This window comes from Trachemys scripta, chromosome 2 (genome assembly GCF_013100865.1).
Source record: "Trachemys scripta elegans isolate TJP31775 chromosome 2, CAS_Tse_1.0, whole genome shotgun sequence".
In the NCBI taxonomy this organism is placed as follows: Eukaryota; Metazoa; Chordata; order Testudines; family Emydidae; genus Trachemys; species Trachemys scripta.
Window position 1 is genome coordinate 173,115,417 of NC_048299.1, and position 24,714 is coordinate 173,140,130.

The 24,714-nt window shown below is 43.5% G+C and overlaps 1 protein-coding gene across 1 annotated transcript in view; it reads left to right on the forward strand.

The window, feature by feature from the left end:
* The window catches only part of PHACTR1 (phosphatase and actin regulator 1), a gene marked incomplete in the record, with an annotated part of 425,183 nt that overhangs the window by 286,323 nt on the left and 114,146 nt on the right, over positions 1-24,714 (forward strand). Inside the window, 1 exon segment of the mRNA XM_034762321.1 lies at positions 24,205-24,285. Coding sequence (XP_034618212.1) covers positions 24,205-24,285 — 81 coding nt within the window.

A 24,714-nucleotide genomic window follows, 5' to 3' on the forward strand; every position in this document is an offset into this window, starting at 1 on the left:
AAAAATAATCACCTCTGCCATCTCTCTGGCCTTTTTATTCATCCTAAAGAAGCAAAAAAAAAAAAATACATAGACCAATGTGTTTCTTTTTTTAAATAGTGAATTAAAATATGTAAAAAATTATTTGGCAAATTCTACTTTCAATTACTGTTTAAATCCTCAATAATTCCATTGACCTCAATGGACTGTTACACTGGTTTAAATCTTGAGTAACTGAGAGCAGAATTTGGCTTTGTGTTTGTGGTAACTGGATATCTACACTGGACAGCTTATTGTTTTTGTGAGGTTTTTTACTCTTCCAAAATTAGGATGGAAGGAAACCATCTGGCTTGTCTATATCTGTCCACTGCATGAATAAATAAATACATAATACAATCATTTTGACTTTATATTTGCTACAGAATCATTTAAAGAAATTATCTCCTGTGCTTTGCAAAGGTCTGAATCCTGTTGTGAATATGCTTCACTGCACTTCCCTACATAATGATAGGTGAATAGTTCTCTCCAATAGTGCACAGCAGTGACACACCTCCTGAACTCCCCCTTGGTGTATAAAAGATAAAAGGCCATTTGATCTCAAAAATACTGAACATCGTGCTAAGCAGACTGTAAGCCCTTAAGGGTGCACTTTCTGAGCATTACACAAGAGATGCCTGCAAGAAGGAACCCACCGGGTGATTGCTGATTGACTCTTTGTGCACACATCCTCTGTGCAATGTTGAAGAAATTTTAGCGCTTAGCTTTTTTTTAGATACAGTCTTCAAAAACCCTAACTTGTCACCTAAATCCCTGGCAAAGTCTTTTGGTTCAACTTGTTATTTTTTTCCGCTTTTTATCTTTATTTTTTGGTTGATTTTCATTCTGTTACCTCTTACTAGATGGCTTTGTGAATAATCAAATATTCCTGTGGTTTGTCAATGTATATAATTATGAAAATTATATCAGAAGCCACAAAGCCTTCTGGAAATGTTCTCCAAATCCATAGTGCTATCAAAGCTGTTTGGCTGAGCTTGTATATTAGAAAGTCTAGAAAAACAATGAAGTGTTGACATGTTCAGATTTTGAGACCAACCATTAGCCTTCAGTTAAATAAATTACAGCAAAATGGGGGGGAAGAAAACCTGACAATTGCATCCAGTTTATTCTACTCTGCTGATGAAACCAATAAATAGATTCCATTCTGGTAGTGTGAGTCTCTTTGAGGGCCTGAAATTGTGATGATCTAAGCACTGTTTACAGTATTCAGTGGGAATTTGATGGGCACTCAGCACCTTGTAAGATCAGATTCTGAGAGAATTCCTTGAAGACCACGGTTCTATCTTAGGGACCAGGGTTGTTTAAAATTTTAGTTACATTTATTTGTTCAGTCCATGGAGTCATGGTCACAATTTTGCAGGCCTTCAGAACTCTAGCTGAAGTCACTGGGAGAGTTGCCTGAAAAAGGACTGCAGGAAAGAGCCTCTCTTCCCCCTCCCTTCCCCCGTCCCCATGCCTGTAATGTGTGCTTGTCCACCAGTAACGCGCACACTAGACATGGGTGAACCATTTACAGTAAAATAATAACCAACTTGAAACTTCCTGCAAAACTCACACCAAACCCAAACCAAGCTTTTTTTTTTTTTTTTTCTTTTGAGTTTTGAGTAAAGTCAGATAAGCGTTTTCCATCATGAACATCCCTGATCCTTGGAAGGGAAAGTGCCAGAATCACACAAGTTGAGACTGTTCTCCTGAGATTTCAGGTTCAATTTTGTAACCTCAATCAGTTCCGATTTAGTGTATCAACTTTGGAGTGATTATCTGAACTTCCAAACGTAAAATTTGGTTTTGGCAAGATTTAAGCATGTGGGTAAGTTCATTTGCATGAGGTCAATGGAACTGCTAACACAAATAATGTTACATATATCAATAAGTGCAGGATCAGGCTGCTACAGAGGCTTATCCATCACTAGCAGACTTCAATAAAGGAGACATTATTCCCGCAGTGCTGTAGAGGGCAGAAATTCAGGCAACTTCAATTCTGAGTCAATGGGAATTACAAATGCAACCTTCCCCCTCCCCTCCACAGCTTGATGGGGAAATAGATCCCAGAGTCATAGTAGTCACAGTCCATTTCTGTAGTCACTTGATTGATAATCATGTATGATAATATTGGAAAGAACTTTTCGGTATATCTAGTGTAACTCCCTACCACTTGCATCACACAACACTAATCATGCAAGACATTTGTCAGTGTTGATCTTGACAACTTCTAGTGATTAAGGGAAATCATGCAATAAACTGTTAAATGTTAACTTGTTCCTCCTACATGTGAGAGACGAATCATGGTTCTAACTTGATTTAAAATTAAGATCTGTAATGTTTGAATTGGAAGTTATTTTTCATTGTTTGTCTAGCAATCTGTATATTCTGCTGCAAAATTTGTGAACTTGGGCTCTCTCCAAAATTGGGTTCCACTGAGTTCCATCTTCTCACTCCTCTTGTTCAAGAAGCTGTTGAAGGGATAGAGAAAAGGTGTAGGATGCATTGCCTGCATTATGCTCATGATACCCACCATTAAAGAGCAACTCCAAGAAAGCACTAAAGCACATGCTTAACTTTAAGTACATGAGTAATCCAGTTGATTTCAGATGGAACTACTAGTGCTTAAAACTATAGCTTACATTTGTTTAAAAACACACACACACCACAAACTGTGGATAGGGCCAGGGCTTTTATAAACTAAGCTTACTATGGGTATCTGGTCAACCTGTAGCTTGACCAGCTCATATTGTTCACCACACTGGGTTTTCTTAGGCTCTGAAATCCACATTGCTTATTGGAAAAAAAAAATATTGATACATGAGTTAACTTTTTCCATCAAATACCACCAGTGTTCCAGTTCAGACACCAATTATGGGAAGACTGTAGAGGCAGTTCTATAGCACGCCCACCCCTATCTGGATCGCAGAGTTGCCTCTTATTTACTCTGAGGAATCCAAACATCCAAACCACATGTTGCCAATTGTATATATTTTATTAAGTAAACTAAATAACTAAGCAAAAGCATGAAATACATATAAACGGATCAAATTGAAAGAAAGTGAGTTAATATAAATTCATTAAATTAATCTGATCATCAAGTTGATTAAATCATATCAAGTAAATCAACAAATCCTTATAAGCTTTATATAATAATTTGGGAAGGCAGCAGTCTTGTTTAGCTGTCAGACCCAAATTAATAGGGCTTTATCCATTTCAGTGTCAATCGATGTATTTAGGTTCCAGCCAAACAGATGATACAAGGAGGGTCAAATCATTCCCAGGTTGAAGCTAATGTTGAGACTACAGCTCTAATGCCAGTTAAGGTAGCCTACCCAAATTGTGGATTGTAGATGGATAGCCAGTCTCTTCTCCCTGCCATCCCCACCTCCATCATGGGGTTACAGTGAAACATTCAATTACAATAAAAGATAACACCGCTTATTTTCTCATCACTAATCATACAACTGTTAACCCATAAAATATATACACCTCTACCCCGATATAACGCTGTCCTTGGGAGCCAAAAAAGTCTTACCGCGTTATAGGTGAAACCGTGTTATATCGAACTTGTTTTAATCCGCCGGAGTGCACAGCCCAGCCCCCCCGGAGCACTGCTTTACCACGTTATATCTGAATTTGTGTTATATCGGGTCACGTTATAGCGGGGTAGAGGTGTGTGTGTGGGTGTGTGAGAGAGAGAGAGATCTTTTAGACAGCAAAGTTGTTTAACCTACAGCTGTCTTAGATATTTGGAAAACTCTACTGCAGGTACCATTCTCAAATACATTCTGTGTGTTCTGTGATACTTGTCTTTCAAAGAATTACATCATCAGGATAACTCCAGTAATTTCCAATGCAGATAAAAAACCTGTTTCTCCATTTAGCTGCCTGAGGATTCAAGTTCAAGGTTTCTCCTATTGATTTTTTTTTACAGTACAATTTCTCTTTTTAATTTCTTCATTGTGTAGGCCTTCATAAAGGTGAATATCATACCTTATTTTTTTTAAAGGGCTGGGTAATTTTGTTCTGTTATAATATTTGCCTGCAAACTAAAAGAAGGGTAATGCTTTCATCTCATCTTACTAGATGTCTTACTTGTTCAAAATTTGTTTCTCTACATTCAGTTAGTGAAGATAGTGGCAAGAAGAGAGAGATTTTCCTAACACAAGGGGGAGAGGTAACATTTGCTGTGCGTCAAGAATTATATTTTCCACAAGAAACAAGTGAGGGAAAATAAGAGGTTAACAGAGATGCTTAAAAAGTACTGGATAATAAAACCAAACTCTCTAACTGAAAGATTTTAGTTTCATCTGAGAAGCATTGTGGAAGGAAAAAATATATAGAATTTCAGAAGTGACTAGTGATTTTGGGTGATTCCAGTTTTGGGTGCACAATTTGAGATGCTTTAAAGGGGGTTGAGTTTCAAGAGGTGCTGAATTCCCATCTTCTGAAACTTGAGTTCCTTTAGGGCAGTAGTTCCCAAACTTGTTCAGTCGCTTGTGCAGGGAAAGCCCCTGGTGGGCCGGGCCGGTTTGTTTACCGGCCATGTCCGCAGGTTCAGCCGATCGCGGCTCCCACTGGCTGCGGTTCGCTGTTCCAGGCCAATGGGAGCCGCTGGAAGTGGCGTGGGCCGAGGGACGTACTGGCCGCCGCTTCCAGCAGCTCCCATTGGCCTAGAGCAGTGAACCGCGGCCACTGGGAGTCACGATTGGCTGAACCTGTGGACGCAGCAGGTAAACAAACCGGCCCGGCCCACCAGGGGCTTTCCCTGCACAAACGGCGGAACAAGTTTGGAAACCACTGCTTTAGGGTATCGCATTAGATACCCAGAGTCAGTGATCATGTTTGGAAATCTTAGCCGTAATATCTCTGGATTTCTAGCCATTCTGAAAAAGCTTCCTACTACCCGTCATTTTCGATTACTTTTTGCAAGAAACCCCTGGAGATCATATTGGTTTTGGAATAAAGAGAAAGAGGCTCTTGGACCTGGTTTATAAAATGAACTCTCTCTGGAAGGAGCTATGGATATAGCTTTAGGGCCTTAGTCTCAGCTAGTGTAAAATAAGCAATTTACTGGGTGTGTGGCAATTTACACAAACTGAGAATCTGGCCCTTAATGTTACCTCTAAGGAAAGATTATTTTATGTCTTAGCTTGTACATGAATTTGAAGCCACTAATACCCAAATATTGGTATATTGGTTAATTTTTAAAAAAATGTTACTGTCTTCTGACTTATGTTCAGAAAAAGACTAAATTAAGCACAGTTGTCCACTTTAGCGAACCAGTAAATCTACATAGGAATGGTTAGGAACCTCTTTAGTTCTGCTGTGAAACATTAGTCAAAATCTGCAGAACAGCTGGCCTTCCTTCTCTCTCCTAGGAAAACAGGCAGCAGCTCGGGCACTAACCTGTGCTGGGCAAAATTTCAGATTCCAGTTTCTCATTTCTTTGGTGCTTCAGGCATTGCTCTTCCATCAGAAAACAATCGATAACAATTAGGAGCTGTCGGAAGTGAAATACAGTTCACCATCATGTTTCCTACAGCGGGAAGAAGAAACTAGTTTAACTTTCTTCAAATCAATGAATGAATAACTCTGAAGGCTACGAGGCCCATGGTGGAAAAAATTTCTGCCCCAGAATCACACAACAGCTAGAAATGTGACATGCTATTTGACAACTAATGCAATACAGTGTATAGAAGTTAGGGTGACCAGACGTCCCGATTTTATCGGGAGTGTCCCGATATTTCCTTGTTTGTCCTGCGTCCCGACCAACGTTAGGTCGGGACACTGGACAAACAAGCAAATACTCCGGAGCCCGGAAGTGCTCGCGCCCCCTCCCCCCCCGCCCCGATTCCGCCTCTTCCTTCCCCCATTGCCTCCCTCCCCAAATCCCCGCCTCTTCCCCAGGCTCGCCATTCCTCCTCCCTCCAGCGCTTGTGGAGGGAGGCTCGGGAGACGCAGGGGAAGCGCGGGGCCAGGGTGAGTGAGAGTCCGCCCTGGCCCCAAGCGCAGGCAGGACTCAGTCGGGTGGTAAGGAGAGGAGGGGGCGGCCCGCAGGGCCAGGCAGTGGCTGTTCTCTCCCCTTGGGCAGTGGGACTCGGGAGCAGCCGCTGCTGCAGCTCCCACTGCGGTGGTCCGGGGGCGGAGGCATCGGCAGCCCAGCCCCGTTCGTTCCCCTGCGGGACCCGAGCGGGACGGGGGGGCTGGGGCCTGCTGCCTCCACTCCGGGGCCGCTGCGGGATAGCACCAGCTGGGCAGCAGCCCAGACGCAACTGGCCAGGGGATGGGCGCAGCGTGCGTGCTGCTGGGTCCCCACAACGGGCCTGGGCTCGGGGGCGCCGCAGCCGCTGAGCTTGGCCATCAGCCGCTTCCTCCCCCCGCGGCAGTGGGAGCTGCAGCAGCAGCTGCTCCCGAGTCCCGCTGCCCAGGGGGGGTGAAGAGCCACTGCCTGGCCCTGCGGGCCACCCCCCTACTCTCCCTACCGCCCGAATGAATCCTGCCTGCACTCGGGGCCAGGCCAGACTCTCACTCACCCTGGCCCCGCGCTTCCCCTGCGTCTCCCAGGTCTCCCTCCAGTGCTTGTGGAGGAAGGGGGGGGGGGTTTGCCCCCCCCCCCCCCCCCCCCCCCCCCCCCCCCCCCTTCCCCCCCCCCCCCCCCGCGTCCCGATATTTGACTTGAGTGATCTGGTCACCCTAATAGAAGTTGATGTATTAGTAACTTTAGATGCAAGTACACAGCATTCTATATTACTCAACATACATTGTGTGATCAGGTAAGAATGATCCCATGTAATGCATACACACAAGGATGCAAGATTAAAATTGCTTTGTTTGTAAATACAGATTAAGTGGCTCCATGTTCCTGAACAATCAAATAACCAGGCTGTCCTTACCCATGCACAAAGTACACAGCTGCGTAGGGCGCCAGAAAATTTGGGGCACCAAATTTCCTGGCGCCCTGCGTGCTGTTCCAGCCCCTGCTCCGGCTCTTTCCCAGGGCCCCTGCCTCTTCCCACCCCTGCCCCCACTCCCTGAAGACTCCAGAAGCAGTCAGGCCTGCACTCACCACATGGTAAGTGGAGCGACCTGGCCCCAGCTTGCTCTGCTCCCCTGGCTCCCAGCCACACCACTGGCGAGTGCTGGGGGGCGGTTCCCCCCTCCCCACAAGCCTGAGAGCCAGGAGAGCAGAGCAGGCTGGGGCCAGGTCACTCCACTCCTCCCCTCCCACACAGAGGCCTGGGGCGGGGCCCCACACAGCCCCCCTGCGGAGGCCTGGGGCCAGCCTCCCCCCGCTCCTTCCTGTGGAGGCCTGGGGCCCCACACAGCCTCCTCTTCCCGCGCCCCCCCCCACGGCGGGGCTTCGTAGGGCACCAAAATAGCTAGGGATGGCCCTGCAAATAACATTTAAACCCCATATTTCATTCAGTTAAGTTTGTGGTTTTTATTTCCTAAACCACAAAATCTAACATTTAAATTACGTACTGTTAAGTTCTGAACCAACAGGGAAGCTGTTCCATTTGGGACTCTGTTAGAGTAAAGTTATTTTGTACAATATTATCTCCAGTTATATTTGTACAGTTACTATCTACAGATATTTCTAAACTGTTTCTATGCCTCCCTTCCTCTATCTATATCAATCATTTTTTTCTGTTCTAATATTTCTTTATAGGTCAGTGCCTTCAGCTTCCGTTCAAATATCTTAGTCTCTAAACTTGCTCCAGTTTCTTCAAAAGACTCCCAACATAGTGAATAAGCACATTAGCTGGATGTTTCTGCAAAAATAATATTCAGTGAAGTAGTAAAGAGTGTTAACATTAAAGGCCCCAATCTTCTCTCACAATTTTAACACCACGCCTGCCTGAGGAGAGCACTAGGCCCCAGATTGTCATCATTAGGTTTGTAAAATTAACATCCCATTGAGATGAATGGGACAGTTCATACTGTCCTTAGAGCTGTTGGGCAACATTCTGATGGACCTACTCTGGATTTACACGGGTTTAATTTAGATTGGTCCGACTGGCTCGTGGTTTATTTCTGCAGATTCCAGAAGACAGCAGTGCATTGGTTCAAGTTGGGAAAGTTATCTGTGCAACCAAATGAGTAACCCCAGAGAAAGAACCAAAATCTGTGAAATATGCTAAAATTCCACATGTATTGATTTCCAGTAACCCAACTGCTATCACATGTTAGATTCCAAAATGATGAAGTAGCCATTGCACCATTTTGTGTCATGAGGCAATGATGTGCAAGAAAAGTTTCCATTTAATCTGGGATTGGTCTATGCCAACCGGTTTGTGCCAGGCCACAAGATAGGAGTATCATGACAAAGCCAATCATTAGATGATGTGATCAGGAAACTGCCGTATTTTGGATGAGACTTTTCTCTCTCTGTTACTTGATCATTTGATCAGGCATTAAATATACAGCTCCCGATTTGGCTTCTCACTGAAGCTCTGCATTTAGGGGATGATACCAGTCCATTTTTGTGTTTCTGAGTTTATCATTCTCAGCTATGAGTCGTTTGATGTTTCTAAGAGGTGATTTAAGGATTATTGCTCTAGGTACAATTTCCTTTGGTTAGGCATGAAACACTTGGGAGCAGGATTATATATCTTTCACAAGCTGCCAAACCAATTTTATGGCTTATTGGAAGACCTATCCTTTAGGGCATGTTCAAAATCAGTTAGATATTCCTACGGCTAGGTTTCATTTGCTTTGCTGCCCTTATTTTAATAGATGTATGAGTGGCTGTAGATATACTGTCCATCCATTTCTCTTGTCTGTCTGGGTTTAGACACTTAAATCCCAGTTTTAGGCTCCACTGAGATGCACAAAACTGCAGCCAAATCCTGTAGGTGCCTAAACTCACTCAGCACCTATGTTTCCAGGGTGAAAGTTCCCTTGGTCCCTAATTTCTGCCTTTGGATATGTACACTGCTGCCTCAGTCTAAGCTGCAGAGCAATTAAGAACCCGGGGATAGATCGGCGTTCATCCGCCTAAGTCACGTGTGGGTCTGAACCAATAGACCTGTTTGGAGGCTACTTACCACAGGGAGTCCCATTCAAAATACGGCAGGAGGAGGTGGGGTTGGTGGAAGTGCCATCCACCTTCTTACTTTTAGCTCAATGGTTAGAGCACTCACCTGGGCTGTGGGCGACCCAGGTTCCATTCCTCCCCACTCCCCTGTCAGAGGGGAAGAAAGGATTTGACCAGGGGTCCCTCACCTCCCAGGAGAGGGCTTTAACCACTGAGCTATGCGCTATTCTGATGTGGGGCTCCTTCAGTCTCTCCTGTTTCTCACAAAACTGGGTGACTGGGCAACAAAATGGCAGATGAAATTCAATGCTGATAAAAGCAAAGTAATGCACATTGGAGAACATAATCGCAGCTGGATAATAGACTCCAGTGTAGCCGCGCTTTGTGCTTAAAAATGTCCTTTTGGACAGCTGTTTGTCCTAATTTGCAGGGATTTTGCAGCCAATGCAAATCCTTATTTGGTGTATGGAAGTATCTTGCAAATTAACCTTTCCACATTGCAGCAAAGATGAGCTTTCATTAGGTGGTAATGTATTAATTTCCTGTATTAGCCTAGCTGTTAGGACCATGCAGTGTATTCTGGTAAAGCTAAATCTACATGAATTTAGCACTTTATTTTACTGTTTACCATTAAGATGTAAAAGTTACTCATTTTCATTGCAAATGTAGCTTTTCTATCAGCTGAGTTATCCTCCAGGCTGGCAGACTAAGTGGCTAAACTATTCTGATTGGCTAGCAGATTGGCTGTCTCCTCCTTATCTTGACTATCCAAGCATTCCTTCTTCATTCTCACCCTCCACTCACTTTTTCTCTCCCCCCCCCCTCTTCCTTTATCTCCTTTTGTGACAAGAAAACTGGCAGGTGAACCTGTCAAATTGCAATGCAGGGGAAGTAGGGTTGGATTGTTGGTTTTGCTGCTTTTGGGATGTAGGAGTTATACTGGAGGATCCAGTCTACTGACATCTGTTAGACCCATTTCTGTAAACTGTGGTCTGTATTTTGCCATCTGGCTATGTTGTCTAATGGTGAGAATATCTGAAAGTGTCAGCTTGCCTAGTTATTTGCATCTCATATGTAAACTCTATTTTGGAGTGGGTTGTGTTCAGCTGCAAGAAGTCATGAAAGTGTTTTCTCGTTATGATGATGTCACTGATGTGAATGGCTTGGTTTTGGTTTGAAAAGGATTAGTTGCACTATTATGTATCAATGTTGCAGATATATTTCTGCAATTACAGATGACACTGCTGATCCCCATTGCTGAGCCATCTGTTTGCTTATCATCCTCTTGCTGTCAGAGAAGCATTGTGGTGAGACATACTCTGGCTGGTAGTACAATGAGGTTGTAAGGATTAATTTTCTTACTTGACTATTCACTGTTTTCTTCTAGCAGCATCTTTATTTCTTTTGAAGCCTCCTTTACTGGCCCTGCAGAATGTATAAAGAAAGTTGAGTTGATGAAAACATGTACAGTTGACTGGGCTGTAGGACTGCTCTCTAGAGGATGATATTCTGTGTCAAATTCTGCTTTCCTTTACAGTGATCTCAGATGACTGTAGTGGGGTTTTTTGGTTGTGAACACTTGATGTATTGAACCCATAGTTTCAGTTTATTGTTTATAGTTCATAGTTTATTGCATTTCCTTATGAATTTCTGTATGCTGTTACACCACGTTGTAGGAGAAAACATCAGTTTATCTTTTACTTGTGTTCCATCTACAGTCTGAAACATCTTTGGGGTCTTTCATTTTGTAGATTGTGTAAAGTCTGCACAAGTCTGCCAACTCCTACCAGTTTATTGAGAGTTTCTTGAACTAAACCACAACCATTTCTTATTAAGTTGCTGTTAACTTCATTGAACATGTCTACCTGCCTGAGTATCCCAGCATACTTCTGACTGAACCCTCACATTCCTGACGAAGCATGCCCTAGGTCCAATGTATATCCTGGGATGGATTCTTCTGCAGGTGGTAGTTTCTCTTCAGTTCTTTCAAAGTCCTGATCAGGTTTCTGAACTACTACTTAAGACATTTTATGTTACTTCTCAAGGTGGCAAGAAAATAGGTTGGAGCGGTGCGGGGGGGGTGAGAGAGAGAATATATATTGATCAATCTTACACACTTTTGGCAGGACATCAAATCTCATTGCCATGCTGGAGTCGATGGGTCTTAGCTGTTGCTGCTGATACAGGAGGACGCAAACTGTCCCAGAACCAATGGGGCAGCTATACTCCAGAGAGTATGTATCTCTGAGGAAAGACAGACAGTATTTGCACCAGACCCTTTCTCGCTTAGCAGCATTAATTTACACCCAGGGGTCCAGAGCAGCCACACCAGTGAAGACTGTCTAGGGAATTTGCTGGATCAGAATATCCTTCAGCTGCCCTGGCCCTGCCCCTTGGCAGCACTATCCATGTTTGAGGCTCTTCTAGCTGGTACCAGGCCATCGGAAGACTAGAGCAGATAGAAATGAAACCAGATATTATAGGGATAACATAAACATGATGGAATAGTACTCATGACAGGAGTACTGGTATTGAAGGGTATGTATTGTTCAGGAAAGACAGGAAAAAATGGTAAAGTGGTGGAGTAGCATTGTATATTAATGATGAGATAGACTATAAAGAAATTAGAAGTGATGGAATGGATAAGTCACTTCGGGAAAGAAAGCTACCAAAGGGATAGTGCTCGGGGTATGATACAGACCCCCAGGATCCACTTTGGGGGACCCAGATAATCCCCATCCAAGAATATTAAAGGAACTGGCACATGAAGTTGCAAGCACAATAGAAACCATTTTTATTGAATCTGTAAACTCAGGGGTCATACCCTATTACTGGAGAATTGCTCATATAGTACCTATTTTTAAGAAAGGAATGCGGGGAGTGAACTAGGAAAATACAGGCCTGTTAATTTGACTCAATTGTATGCAAGGCCTTAAAATAAATTTTGAAAGAGAAAGTAGTTTAGGACATAACAGTAAACGGTAATTGGGATAAAATACAACATGGTTTTACAAAAAGTAGATTGTGCCACACCAACCTGATCCTTTCTTTGAGAAGATAGCTGATTTTCTAGATAAAGGAAATGCAGCAGATCTAATCTACCTGGATTTCAGTAAGGCATTAGATACAGTTCCACATGGGAATTCTAGTTACAGTGGAGAAGATGGCGATTAATGTGAGAATTGAAAGGTGAGTAAGGAATTGGTTAAAGGGGAGACTACAAGTGAAAGGTGAACTGTCAAGCTGGAGGAAGATTACCAGTGGAGTTCCTCAGGGATAGGTCTTGGGACCAATCTTTTTAACATTTGTATTGATGACCTTGGCACAAAAAGTGAGTGTGTGCAAATAAAATTTTCAGGTGACACAAAGTTGGGAACTATTGCCAATATGGAGGAGAACCAGAATATCATACAAGAATAGGGTTGCCAACTTTCTACTCGCACAAAATGGAACACCCTTGACCGGCCCCCCGACCTGCCCCTCCTCCAAGACCCTGTCCCGCCCCTTCTCCGAGGCCCCAACCTCCCACTCACTCCATTCCCCCTCCCTCTGTCGCTCACTGACTCACTTACTTTCACCAGGCTGACCCAGGAGGTTGGGGTGCAGGAGGGGGATGAGGGCTCCAGCTGCAGATGCAGGCTCTGGGTTGGGGCCAGAAATGAGTTCAGAGTGTGGGAGGGGGCTCCAGGCTGGGACTGAGGGGTTCAGAGGGTGGAAGGGGGATCAGGGCTGGGGCAGCGGATTGGGGCACTGGGGGTCGGGTGAGGGTTCTGGCTGAGGGTGCAGGCTCTGGGGTGGGGCTGGAGATGAGGTATTTGGGGTTCAGGAGGGGGCTCCAGGGTGGGAGTGAGGGGTTCGAAGGGCGGGAGGGGGATAAGGGCTGCAATAGGGGGTTGGGGCACAGGGGGGTGTAGGGGCGCAGGCTCCAGGCGGTGCTTACCTCAAGCAGCTCCCGAAAGCAGCCCCTCTGGCTCCTATGCGGAGGCACAGCCAGGCAGCTCTGCACTCTGCCCCATCCATAGGCACTGCCCCCGCAGCTCCCATTGGCTGCTGTTCCTGGCCAATGGGAGTTGTGGAACCAGCGCTTGGGGCGGGGGCAGCGTGCATAGCTCCCTGGCTGCCCCTATGCAAAGGAGCCAGAAGGGGGGCATGCCGCTGCTTCGAGGAGCCACGCAGAGCCAGAGCGGTCAGGGAGCCTACCTTAGCCCCGCTGTGCCGCCGATCGGACTTCTAAAAGCCCAGTCAGCAGTGCTGACCGGAGCCGCCAGGGTCCCTTTTCAACGGGTGTTCCGGTCAAAAACTGGATGCCTGGCAACTCTATACAAGAAAATTTGGATTACCTTGAAAACTGGAATAATAGAAATGAGATGAAATTTAATAGTTCCTAAATGCATGACCTTTCACTTTGCACCAACAACAAGAACTTTTGCTATAAGTTGGGGATATATCATTTGGAAGTAACAGAGGAGGAAAAAGACTTGGGTGTATTGGTCGATCACACGATGACTATGAGCCACCAATGTGATTGGCCAGGAAAAAGGCTAATGCAATCTTAGGATGAATCAGGTGAGGTATTGCCAGTAGAGATAGGGAAATGTTATTACCATTATGCGAGGCACTGGTGAGACCTCATCTGGAATACTGTGTGCAATTCTGGTCTCCCAGATTTAAGAAGGATGAATTCAAACTGGAACAGAGAAGGGCTACTAGGAGATGAGAAGAATAGAAAACTTACCTTATAAGAGGAAACTTCAGGAGTTTGGTTTGTTTAGCCTAAGCAAAGGCTGAGGGGAGATGTGAGTGCACTCTATAAATACATCGGGAATAAATATCAGGGAGAGAGAGGAGTTATTTAAGTTAAAGGCCAATGTTGGCACAAGAACAAATGGATATAAAGTTTAGGCTTAAAATTAGATGAAGGTTTTTAACCATCAAAGGAGTGAAGTTCTGGGGAGGGCTCTGAGTTACTCGGTGAATTCTTTCCCAGGTGTCTGACCGGTGGATCTCACCCACATGCTCATAGTTTAACTGATTGCCATATTTGGGATCAGGAAGGAATTTTCCCTCAGGTCAGATTTGCAGAGACCTGGGGGAGGGCTGGGGGCAGTTGCTTTCCTCTGCAGCATGGGACACGGGTCACTTGCTGGTTTGAACTAGAGTAAATGGTGGATTCTCTGTAACTTGAGTCTTTTTTTAAATCATGCTTTGAGGACTTCAATAACTCAGCCAGAGATTATGGGTCTATTACAGGAGTGGGTGGGTCAGGTTCTGTGGCCTGCGATGTGCAGGAAGTCAGACTAGATGATCACAACAATTCCTTCTCGCCTTAAACTCTCTGAGACACCTTTCACCAATGCAAACATCTCCTCAGGTGGACTTGATACTGCCACGAGGGGTCCTGTACTATGGTCCGAGCCTATGAAAGCAAGGGCAGACCTAGGGTTAATAGAGACACTTCCATGCGCTTTTGGCAAAACCCTGGCAGTGTGTTCTGTTTCTTCACCAGTCTGTGTAGTTTGCTGTTGCTGCTGTTACTATCTGATTGTTGCATGATATCTACTCATGAAGATTGTGGGTCTCTGTTTATCATCTGGAGAGATGAGGATGGTGACACCTTTCTTCAGCAATGTGTGGTCTTGCATTCATTCAGAATAGGGTGACCAGACAGCAAATGTGAAAAATTGGGACGGGGTGGGAGGTAATAAGAGTCTATATAAGATAAAGACCCCAAAATCTGGACTGTCCCTATAAAATCGGGGCATCTGGTCACCCTAATTCAGAGTTATGTTCTCTTTGATCAGTGGTTCTCAAACTTTTGTACTGGTGACCCCTTTCACATAGCAAGCCTCTAAGTGAGACTCCCCTTATTAATTTAAAACACAGTTTTATATATTTAACACCATTATAAATGCCAGAGGCAAAGCAGGGTTTGGGATGGAGGCTGACAGCTCACGACCCCCCATGTAATAACCTCACGACCCCCTGAGGGGTCCCGACCCCCAGTTTGAGAACCCCTGTCTTTGATTTTCCTCCTGACAGTTCCTTCCATTGTTTTGCTTGAGATGTCCTGTTTTATTTCTTGTCTGTTCATTTATTCATCTTCTGTTCAGGCTTTCTCTGTTTGGTCTGTGAAATCCATTATGTTGCGTTACTTTGCAGCTGGCTGGAAATGTAGCCCTTTTCCTAGAATGGCTTCTTCCTTGATTGCTTTTCAATCCTGCTATAGGAGAGATTTGCAGTCTGTCTGGTTTTGGATTGTATTTCTGATTTCTCTAGTTCAGTTCCTTTTGTTAGCTATGTTTCATAGAGATGTTCAAATTTTACTTATCTGGATTTGCTTGTGTTTACAGAATTCTTGATTATAAGCCATGTTTCTGAATCCTCTTACTTTATCATGGTCTTCTCTGTTTAATGTGGTCTGCAGTTTTTTGATTAGCTCCTGTAATTCTCTGTTTAGAGATTTGATTTTTGTATTCATTTTTTCTGATCCTTTCCTCTGGCAGTTTACTTTATGTTTGCTAATGAGCTGTGTAGATCTACAGTTTTATTTGTCTGATATTAATTAAAACATTCAGTGTTACTTTCTTTTGCCAAAATACAAGTGAGAAGTAGAAATGGTTCCTTTCTTTCCCTGTGGTTACTGACTGGGGCAACTGACATTTGACCCTGTAGTTAGTATCCATAGGATATATAGTTTGAACCACTGTTCTCCAAGTGGGTATCGGGGGTGTGGGGGAGTAATTTCACAAGACTTCTTCCAACAATGTAGATTCATCTGTCACACTGTTCCTGGTCTGCTGATCAGTGCCTTCTATTGGGTATCTGTCTGGCTTTATGTAGAAAATGTGGACCACTGAGCACAGAAGGACTCTCCTCACTGATGCATCTGTATGTTGTGTGCAGCTCGCCTATCAGAAGCACTCAGTGAGTGCACCCAGCAATATGGAATGCCCGGTTATAGAAAAGGAGGGTAGAAGTGGCTGCAATTTTTAAATTTTCGATTTTAAAAAAAAAGCCAAGGGTGTTTGTTTTGTTTTTTTTTTCTGATAAAATGTTGTGATTGCTGATTTGACCAGCTCTAGATGAGAGGAACTTACTGATGGTGCTGAGCCGGATGTGCCTGACCAGAGTTTCCAGCCCACTATGGAGTGTTCAGTAGTCAGAATAATATCATAGGGGATGAAAAGAGACACAAACTAGATGTGCTCCTTTTCTAAATAGTCCCGAACCACTTCTTTCTCCACAGAGGGCTGGTCACCTTCTCCCCATACTGTGCTGCGGGGGGCGAGGGATAGCTCAGTGGTTTAAGCATTGGCCTGCTAAACCCAGGGCTGTGAGTTCAATCCTTGAGGGGGCCACTTAGGGATCTGGGGCAAAATCAGTACTTGGTCCTGCTAGTGAAGGCAGGGGGCTGTACTCAATGACCTTTCAGGGTCCCTTCCAGTTCTACAAGTTAGGTATATCTCCATATTCCGGTTTCTATGAAAACAAGAAGCACTGCTAGGTTCTTCCCCATGACTTAAGTGAGTCACTGTCTACAATAAAGCCAGTTTCAGTACAAAGACTGGCAATATGAGCAAGGTTCAGTCTGGCTTCTAGTTGATTTTTAATCAGTTATTTCAAGTATCTTAATCAGTCATAGATTGATAGATTTTAAGACTAGAAGGGATGATTGTGACCATCTTCTAGTGCAGAGGTGGGCAAACTTTTCCATACCCACATCTGGGTATGGAAATTGTATGGCAGGCCATGAATGCCCACGAAATTGGGGTGCGGGAGGGGGTGAGGGCTCTGAGGTGAGGCCAGAAATTAGGAGTTCAGGGTGCAGGAGGGGGCTCCATGCTGGGGCAGGGTGGGCGGGGGGGAGGTGAGGGCTCCGGCTGGGGTTGCAGGCTCTGGGTGGGGCTGGGGATGAGGGGCTTGGGGTGCAGGATGGTGCTCCAGGCGGGGACTGGGGGGTTGGGAGGGCAGGAGGGGGATCAGGGCTGGGGCAGGGGCTTGGGGCGTGGGAGGATGTCAGGGTGCAGGCTTCGGCCGGCCGGCATTTACCTCAAGCAGCAGCATGTCCTCCCTCTGGCTCCTATGTGGAGGTGCAGCCAGGTGGCTCTGCACGCTGCCCTGTCCGCAGGCACCTGCCCTGCAGCTCCCGTTGGCTGTGGAGCCTCCTGTTGCCCTTACACATAGGAGCCAGAGGAGGGACATGCCACTGCTTCTGGGAGCCGCGCAAAGCTACAGTATGCACGGAGCGGGGCAAGCCCCCAGCCCCGCTCCCCGGCTGGAGCACCGTAGCAAGACAAGCCCCAGACTCCGCTCCCTAGCTGGAGCTTGAGGGCCAGAGTAAAATGGTCTGATAGGCCAGCCGCGGCCCGCAGGCCGTAGTTTGCCCACCCTTGTTCTAGTGGATAGGGCACTGGAATGGGACTCGGGGAACCTAGATTCTATTCCTGCTCCTGCCTTGGATGAGTCACTTCACCACTCTGTGCCTCAGTTTCCCCAGCTGTAAAATAGGGATAATTATAATGGTCTCCTTTGGAAAATATTTTAAGATCTACTGATGAGAAGTGGTATATAAGAGTTAGGTAGTGTTGTTGTTATCTATTCTTAGTTTCTCCTCTATAACATAAATCATATAATTTCACTTAGTAATTGCTGCAGTGGAGGGAATTACTCTTCTCTGTCATTTAAGTGTCAACTGGTTAGGAATTGCAGTTCACTCTTTTGCCATTTGTATAAGATCAGCAAATTAAAAAAAAAAAAACACAACTTCATACATCCCTATCCCTGTCCTTCACTGACTCACATGTTTTATAACATTGCAGTGTGACAGCACAAGCTGTGGTTGGGACCAGAAAGAAGTTCTCCTATGTGGACACCCCAAAGAAATAATGGCTTCCTGCTTTTGTATGTAATTGTAAACATGGTCCAGGTTTGCCAAAAGCGTCTCTGTAATTCGCAAACCGTTTGAACACTCTCCCCTTCTCACAGGTTCTGGGGAGAGATTGTATGGGTTTGATTTGTAACCATGCAAAACTGAGTGGGTTTGTTCACTTTCACTTCTAAACAAGACAAAATACAGTGGTTCAGCTGAGTTTCAGTTTGACTTTAAAGTTCATTCAAACCCCAAACTCAAAGCAAAGCTCAGGGATGTCAACTCATGTAAAATGAAACTAGGATGATCAGATGTCCCGATGTTGTCAATAGTCCCAATAGTAGAGGCTTTGTCTTTATATAAGCCACTATTACCCCACCCCCACTCCTCCATCCCAATTTTTCACACTTGCCACATGGTCACCCTTAATGAAACAAACCAAAAATTAATTGAGCCTCCTGTGAACTGGAACCTGTGAGTTTTGCCCTGCTCTATCTGAGACTTTCATCCACGTTATTTCTCTTTTCAAAACTACTCATTTAAATCAAGTAGGTACCAGTTGACTACCTAGAAACTCGATGTATTTGAAAAATAAGTTTCAGGATGTCGTAATACACAGTTTACTGGTGCCTCTCATGTGAGTATCTCATGAAAATATATATTTCTTCTCCATAATTCTAAAGGGAATGGTGTATGTTTGTGTATCTTCACACCATGGAGCCAGTAACTTACATTTATTTCCTAACTATCCATATTTGGAATATTAGAAAAGCAAATTCTGAATATTGATTCCAGATATAGTTTACAAAATAGAGAGCTCTTGGCATGTTATAATGACCTCTGTTGACTACATGACCAATTCAAAATACAGTGGTCTTTAAAAGGAAGAATTCAGACTAAGCATGCCACAGTGCTCTCTTAGAGGAAAGCCAAAGGGGCAGCCGCACACAAGAGCAAGATTAAGATCCATCTGACTAGAGCAGATTATTTTGAGTGTTGATTGTCATCCCAGTAGTTTAATCAGTAGCATGGCATGTTGTGCAAAGGGTGCCAATCTTCTCTCATATATGTGTTTGGGGTGCTGACGTGCTACAGAGTTTGGTCTGTGAGAGATGGGTAGGAAGGGTTGATAGGCTGATGTTTCCTCACTACATAAATGTCTCTGTGGTGGTTTAATGCAGCAGCTTAAGCACTGGGCACACAGGCAGCCGTATGCTTCACCTTCTCAGCTGGAAACAGACCATGATCGCTGTTATCATGGAGCACAAGGGTTTATTAAAGGAATAAAGACAAAATAGTGGTATGTTTCCAGAATGAGGGGGCAGGAAATCCTTGTGACCTTGTCTAGACTGTTCTGATTTTCACGGACCAGACACAGAGAAAAGCGCTACTTGAATAACAGAGGGATGACCCTGCTTAAAAAAGGTTGAAAAACACTGGCTCAGAAATGTAAATAAAAATATTTCTTATCTTTTAATTTTATCAAACCAGATAAGACACCATATACTGTAGATCAAAGTAGCAAAATATGCTTTCGTTCTGTGTCCATGTATGTGTCCTCTTTGTCTAGAAACCAGCAACTGAAAATTGGTTTATTTAAAAACTAGTTCATTTATTTTGATAGCAGAATACAGTTTTAAAACTTAATTAATTCCTATAGCAAGAGTTTGCAATTGATTTCTATCCTCCTGGAAAAGGAACCATACTGTATGAATGGACAAAACAAGGTTAATCGATATATCACTAGTAAAAATCTCAATGGAAGGAATACATCTTAAATATTAATTATACTTAATTTTCCCCATCACTGAAGTTACAAGGTTCTCAGGAATCAAAGGTTAATTCATAAAGGTCTTTATTTTTCTTCTCTTATGAATAGATCCCTTCTAAGTACATAGTGAATAAATGTATGCTGTACCAACTTCCTCCTTAGAAAGAAAATCCTTGGTAAAAGAGCTTTCAGTCTTTGTCAGAATAATTCTGAGCTCTGCAGGTAGTTCACATTGTTCAAGCTGTTAGTTCGCTATGAGTTTTACACATAGGCTTTATGAACTGTAAGTTGGGCATTTGTGATTCTCACCCTGATTCCACAGCACCTTCCAAGGACACACACATAAATATACAGGACTTGTTTGGTGGGGACAAGAGTCCTAATAAAGAAAAATGATTGGTTCTTGAGTTTTAATATCATCAGCTCCTGCTGTCACTCAGTGCTGTCCTTAGATGAACAGCCTGAGAAGCCCTTCCTGTAGATATTTTGGTAACTAAACTCTGGTTCAGTAGGATAGGTGATTAATTCTTTGCGTGTAACTGCCAAATCCTTTCTAAGTGGACACAGGAGACTTTTTTTTAAAAAGAGCAAAGTCCTTGTTTTTAGCCCAAGCTTTGAACAGACGCTTTTGTGTCATCGTCTGATGTGATGTCTGTAACAGGCACCGTTTTTCTACAGGGACCATGAAGAAGCTGGTGTGCAGACAATCATCCTAAACAATCTATGTTTAGAACGCTACATAATTTACCCTAAAAAAATAGTCAGTGTGTGTGTCTGAGAAGCATTTCTCTCTACTTAGCTGTCTGGCTATCCAATTATTTTGAAGAGGGGACTCTGTCTACTGTGATTTTTTTTTTTCACTACTTCTTGTCTTTCCAATTAGGACTGTCTGACTAAAACGTAATGTCTGCCTCTCTGAAATGTTGACTTCTCTCCATGAAATTAGCTTATTGCTTACCACTGGTTTTGCTTCTGCAGGGTGTAGAATGGTGTGGGCTGAAGCTCTTCACTTATGCTTCTTCCTGACTATAAAAGAAATGCTACTTGTAATACCTTATGTAGTGAACTATATAGGAGTGGACTAAATAGGGTGTGTGTGTGTGTGTGAGAGCGAGAGAGAGAATATAATTTGGTCCATATGCACAAGTATGTACTGTGCATGTGCGCACACACACATATTCCTGTGTGTATACATGTGTATATAGATAAAATATGCATTGGTTATCTAGCTGCCTAAGGTACAGTTTAGTATATTAATTTTCAAAATATCTTTTAGCAATACTTGACACACTCAGTATCTCCATTCAGTGAACAGTGTTTCTGCCTGTAAGCAGGTGTTGTTATTTTGGTGATATTTCTTCCAACTTGGTTTCCTGTAGAGAGATATACCTATCTCATAGAACTGGAAGGGACCCTGAAAGGTCATAGAGTCCAGCCCACTGCCTTCTCTAGCAGGACCAAATACTGATTTTGCCCCAGATCCCTACGTGGCTCCCTCAAGGATTGAACTCACAATCCTGGGTTTAGCAGGCCAATGCTCAAAGTACTGAACTACCCTCCTTTAGGGTGACCAGATGTCCTGATTTTATAGGGACAGTCCAGATATTTGGGGCTTTTAGGCACTGATAACCCCCCCCCCCATCCCCGTCCTAATTTCACATTTGCCATCTGGTCACCCTACCCTCCTTAGAGTCCAAGGGTGAACTCCTGGGCCCATTGAAGTCAATTGCAAAACTGCCTTTCACCCCAAGGGGATAAAAGACCCAACTGTCCCACAGTTCCTCTCTTCTAGCAGCTGGGAAGCCTCTCCATGCTTCATGTATCTTACAAAGTTCAGTTTGCTGTTTTTATTGTTCTGGTAGTTGTTAACAGTTCATCATTAGAGAACCTGTTGAACTGTTGTTTTGGCTTCTTGATGCTTCCTATGGGATCTATTGAATTACTTTTTTAGCCCATGTAATCATTTTCTGGTGCTTGTTGGTCTATTTGGGCTTCATTTACTGTTCACTGTCTTGTCAGATAATCAAGACAAATAACCAGGCTTTCAAAAATGCAAAGCCCTTGATAGCAAGATGTGTGTTACAGCTTATTTAGACCAGATACTCAGCAAAATGCACAAAGTGTAAAATTTTCCAAAGAGCCAAAGTGACTAAGAGTATGTTTACACTTTGAGCTGCAAACGTAAATTCCAGCTCGAGGAGACATACTCTCGCTAACTCTGATCAAGTTAGTGCACCATAAATAGAGAGTAACCACAACAGCGCAAGCAGTGGCCAAGTGACTTGCTGTCCTGAGAACATACCAGTCAAAGATGCTGCGCATGTACTCAAGGTGGCTAGCCCCTCTTTCCACGGCTATATTCTATTTTTAGCATGGTAGTTTGATCAGAGCTAGCACTGGTATGTCTCCTTGAGCTGGAATTTATTCCTCCAGCTCAAAGTGTAGATGTACCCTATGGCTCATTTCAAAAGTGTCTTAGGTACTTAAGAGTCTAAATCTCACTGAAAGTCAGTGGGACGTAGGCTCCTAAATATCAAAGTCACTTTTGAAAATGTTATCCATATTGTATAGCTATTAGGTCTCTTGTAAGAGATTTGTTGTGTTAAATGTAGAGGGTGATCAAAGCAGAAGATAATATCATCTGGAACATACATATAAACATAATACTATAGAAGATGATTGGGCATTGGGTCTGAACCCTTCTATTCCGGTATGGAGAACAGCCCTTAAGCGCTAATTGACATTAGAGGTCAATTGGACATGTTCAAGATGATATGATGATCATTCTGGGATTTCAGTGTGTGAGGAAATGCAAGTGTATTTAATATATACAGCTGTTCATAATGTTTTGTGAAACATTAGATGTTGACTACTTGTTTTTATTTTTTTATCTTTAGAAATACATAATCAAATCTAAAAATCTAATTACTTCCATCAGACACAAGACCTTTTATAAGCAGAGTTATAATAGACAACAGGGCCCAGGCCTTCGTATCTTAAAACTGATCATCACACAGTATATATCTAATAGGAAACAAGTTGCATGATGTCAATATAAATCTCGCCCATCCTCCAGGTACTCAGTGTCTCCTGACTTGAGGAACAGAGAACTTGCAGCAGCACAGCCAGTGGTTATGTTCTCTTGTTTGGAGGGGAGGAAAAAGTCATTTCAGGGCCTCTTTCGCTTTAAATCTGTCCTGTGCAGCTTGAAGTTGCTTCCTCCTGGTTCATTTTTTGTGTGCTGCAGCTGACAGGAGAGCATATGGCACTAGGGATTTGCCCTTGACTGTGCTTCCTTTTTGGCAAGCTATGCCTTGGTTTCTCACAGAGCACACAAAATCTCAGCAAACCCTATGCGTTATTTTATGCACCCCTTGCTCACTCTCCGATACATGCCTGAATGGACAGATAAGGCCAATTACTTTTTGATGTTTTGGTTAACTGGACATTGCTTTAAAATTGCCGTTGAACTAATCAAACAGCATAATTCTATCTGTCTTTCTGGTGCCCTGATCACCATGGTATCTAGGCACCAAAATAAGAATTATAACGTGTTTGGGCAGAACCTTAGCTGGTGTAGATAAGGGGAGCTTTATTGACTTTAATGGAAGTTCTCTGACTTACACCAGATGAGGACATGGCTCTCTGTCATCCTGAACATAGCATATTCTCCACTCCCCGTTCATGTGTAACTCCCTTCTCTTCGTGTGTCAGTATATTTATGCCTGCATCTGTAATTTTCACTCCATGCATCTGAAGAAGTGCATTTTTTTACCCATGAAAGCTTATGCCCAAATCAATCTGTTAGTCTTTAAGATGCCACCGGACTCCTCGTTGTTTTTGTGGATACAGTCTAACACTGCTACCCCTCTGATTCATGAGGGGTGTATTTCACAAGACTCCTTTCTTTGGGAAGAAATCTATAGGAGGAAGGGGACTTGCCAGCATAAATGTCACTGCATCCTTTGAGGAAAGGCCTCTTCAGATGTGTCTTGCATTGTGCCCTAAGGGTCTGAATTTATTCCCGCTGAAGTTAATGACAAAATTCCCATTGTCTTCAAAGGTGCAGGTTCAGGCCCTTTATAGGAGGTAAGGCATGAGCTCATCCTGATCTGGCATGGGAAGGTTTCACGGCCAAATGCCATTCACTGACCGTGCTCCTTCAAATCTCTTTCGTCTTCCCTCCCTCCCCCCCCCTTTCTAATTCTCCCCAAAACACTTGGCTCATGTGTTTGAAGAAGCAGTGAGAGTACAGAAGTGCACCTCAATAAATCAGTCTGTATCCATTTCTATCAACATTCCATGTTACAACAACAAGCGGAAATCTACAGAGTTGTGGCTCTCTTGGTTTTCAGATACTAATGGGACTTTTGCTATTGACTTCAATGGGACAAAGATTTGGCCCAGAGAGTAAAAATAAATGCTATAAAAGGCACATGACCTTTCAAAATTGCCTTAGCGTTTATTTTTGTATTTAATCATACTTTTGTCCTTACACTCTAGCTCTGGAAAGAAAAATATCAATGAGGCAAAGCAGAGAGGAGCTGATAAAACGAGGAGTCTTGAAGGAAATCTATGATAAAGGTAAGAGATACTTGTCTACTCAACTTTAAATTGAAAATACTGTAAGTACAGTCTTATGGCCTGATCTTGTAATGTTATAATACCAGTAACTTCAATGGCGTTAACTCGTGGTTTACCTAATGAGATCCAAATCAGGCCTTCATACTTCTGTTTTAATTTTACTTAGGTTTGCCACTTTGAATAATTGTAAAAATCATCTAATGAGAGTTAAAAATTAAACATATGTAAAGTAGCTGAAGGATAAATTATAGCAGTATATGGCAATCACTCTTCTCTTGATAACAAGGACATAATGAAGAAAAATGGAATGACCCCATGTTGGCTCTTGATATCAACATTCTGGTTGAGTCACTGCTGGATTAACTATTGTGGAAAGGGAAATCATTTACATTGCTTTGGATTGCTTAGAGCACAGGGCACCACAGATTC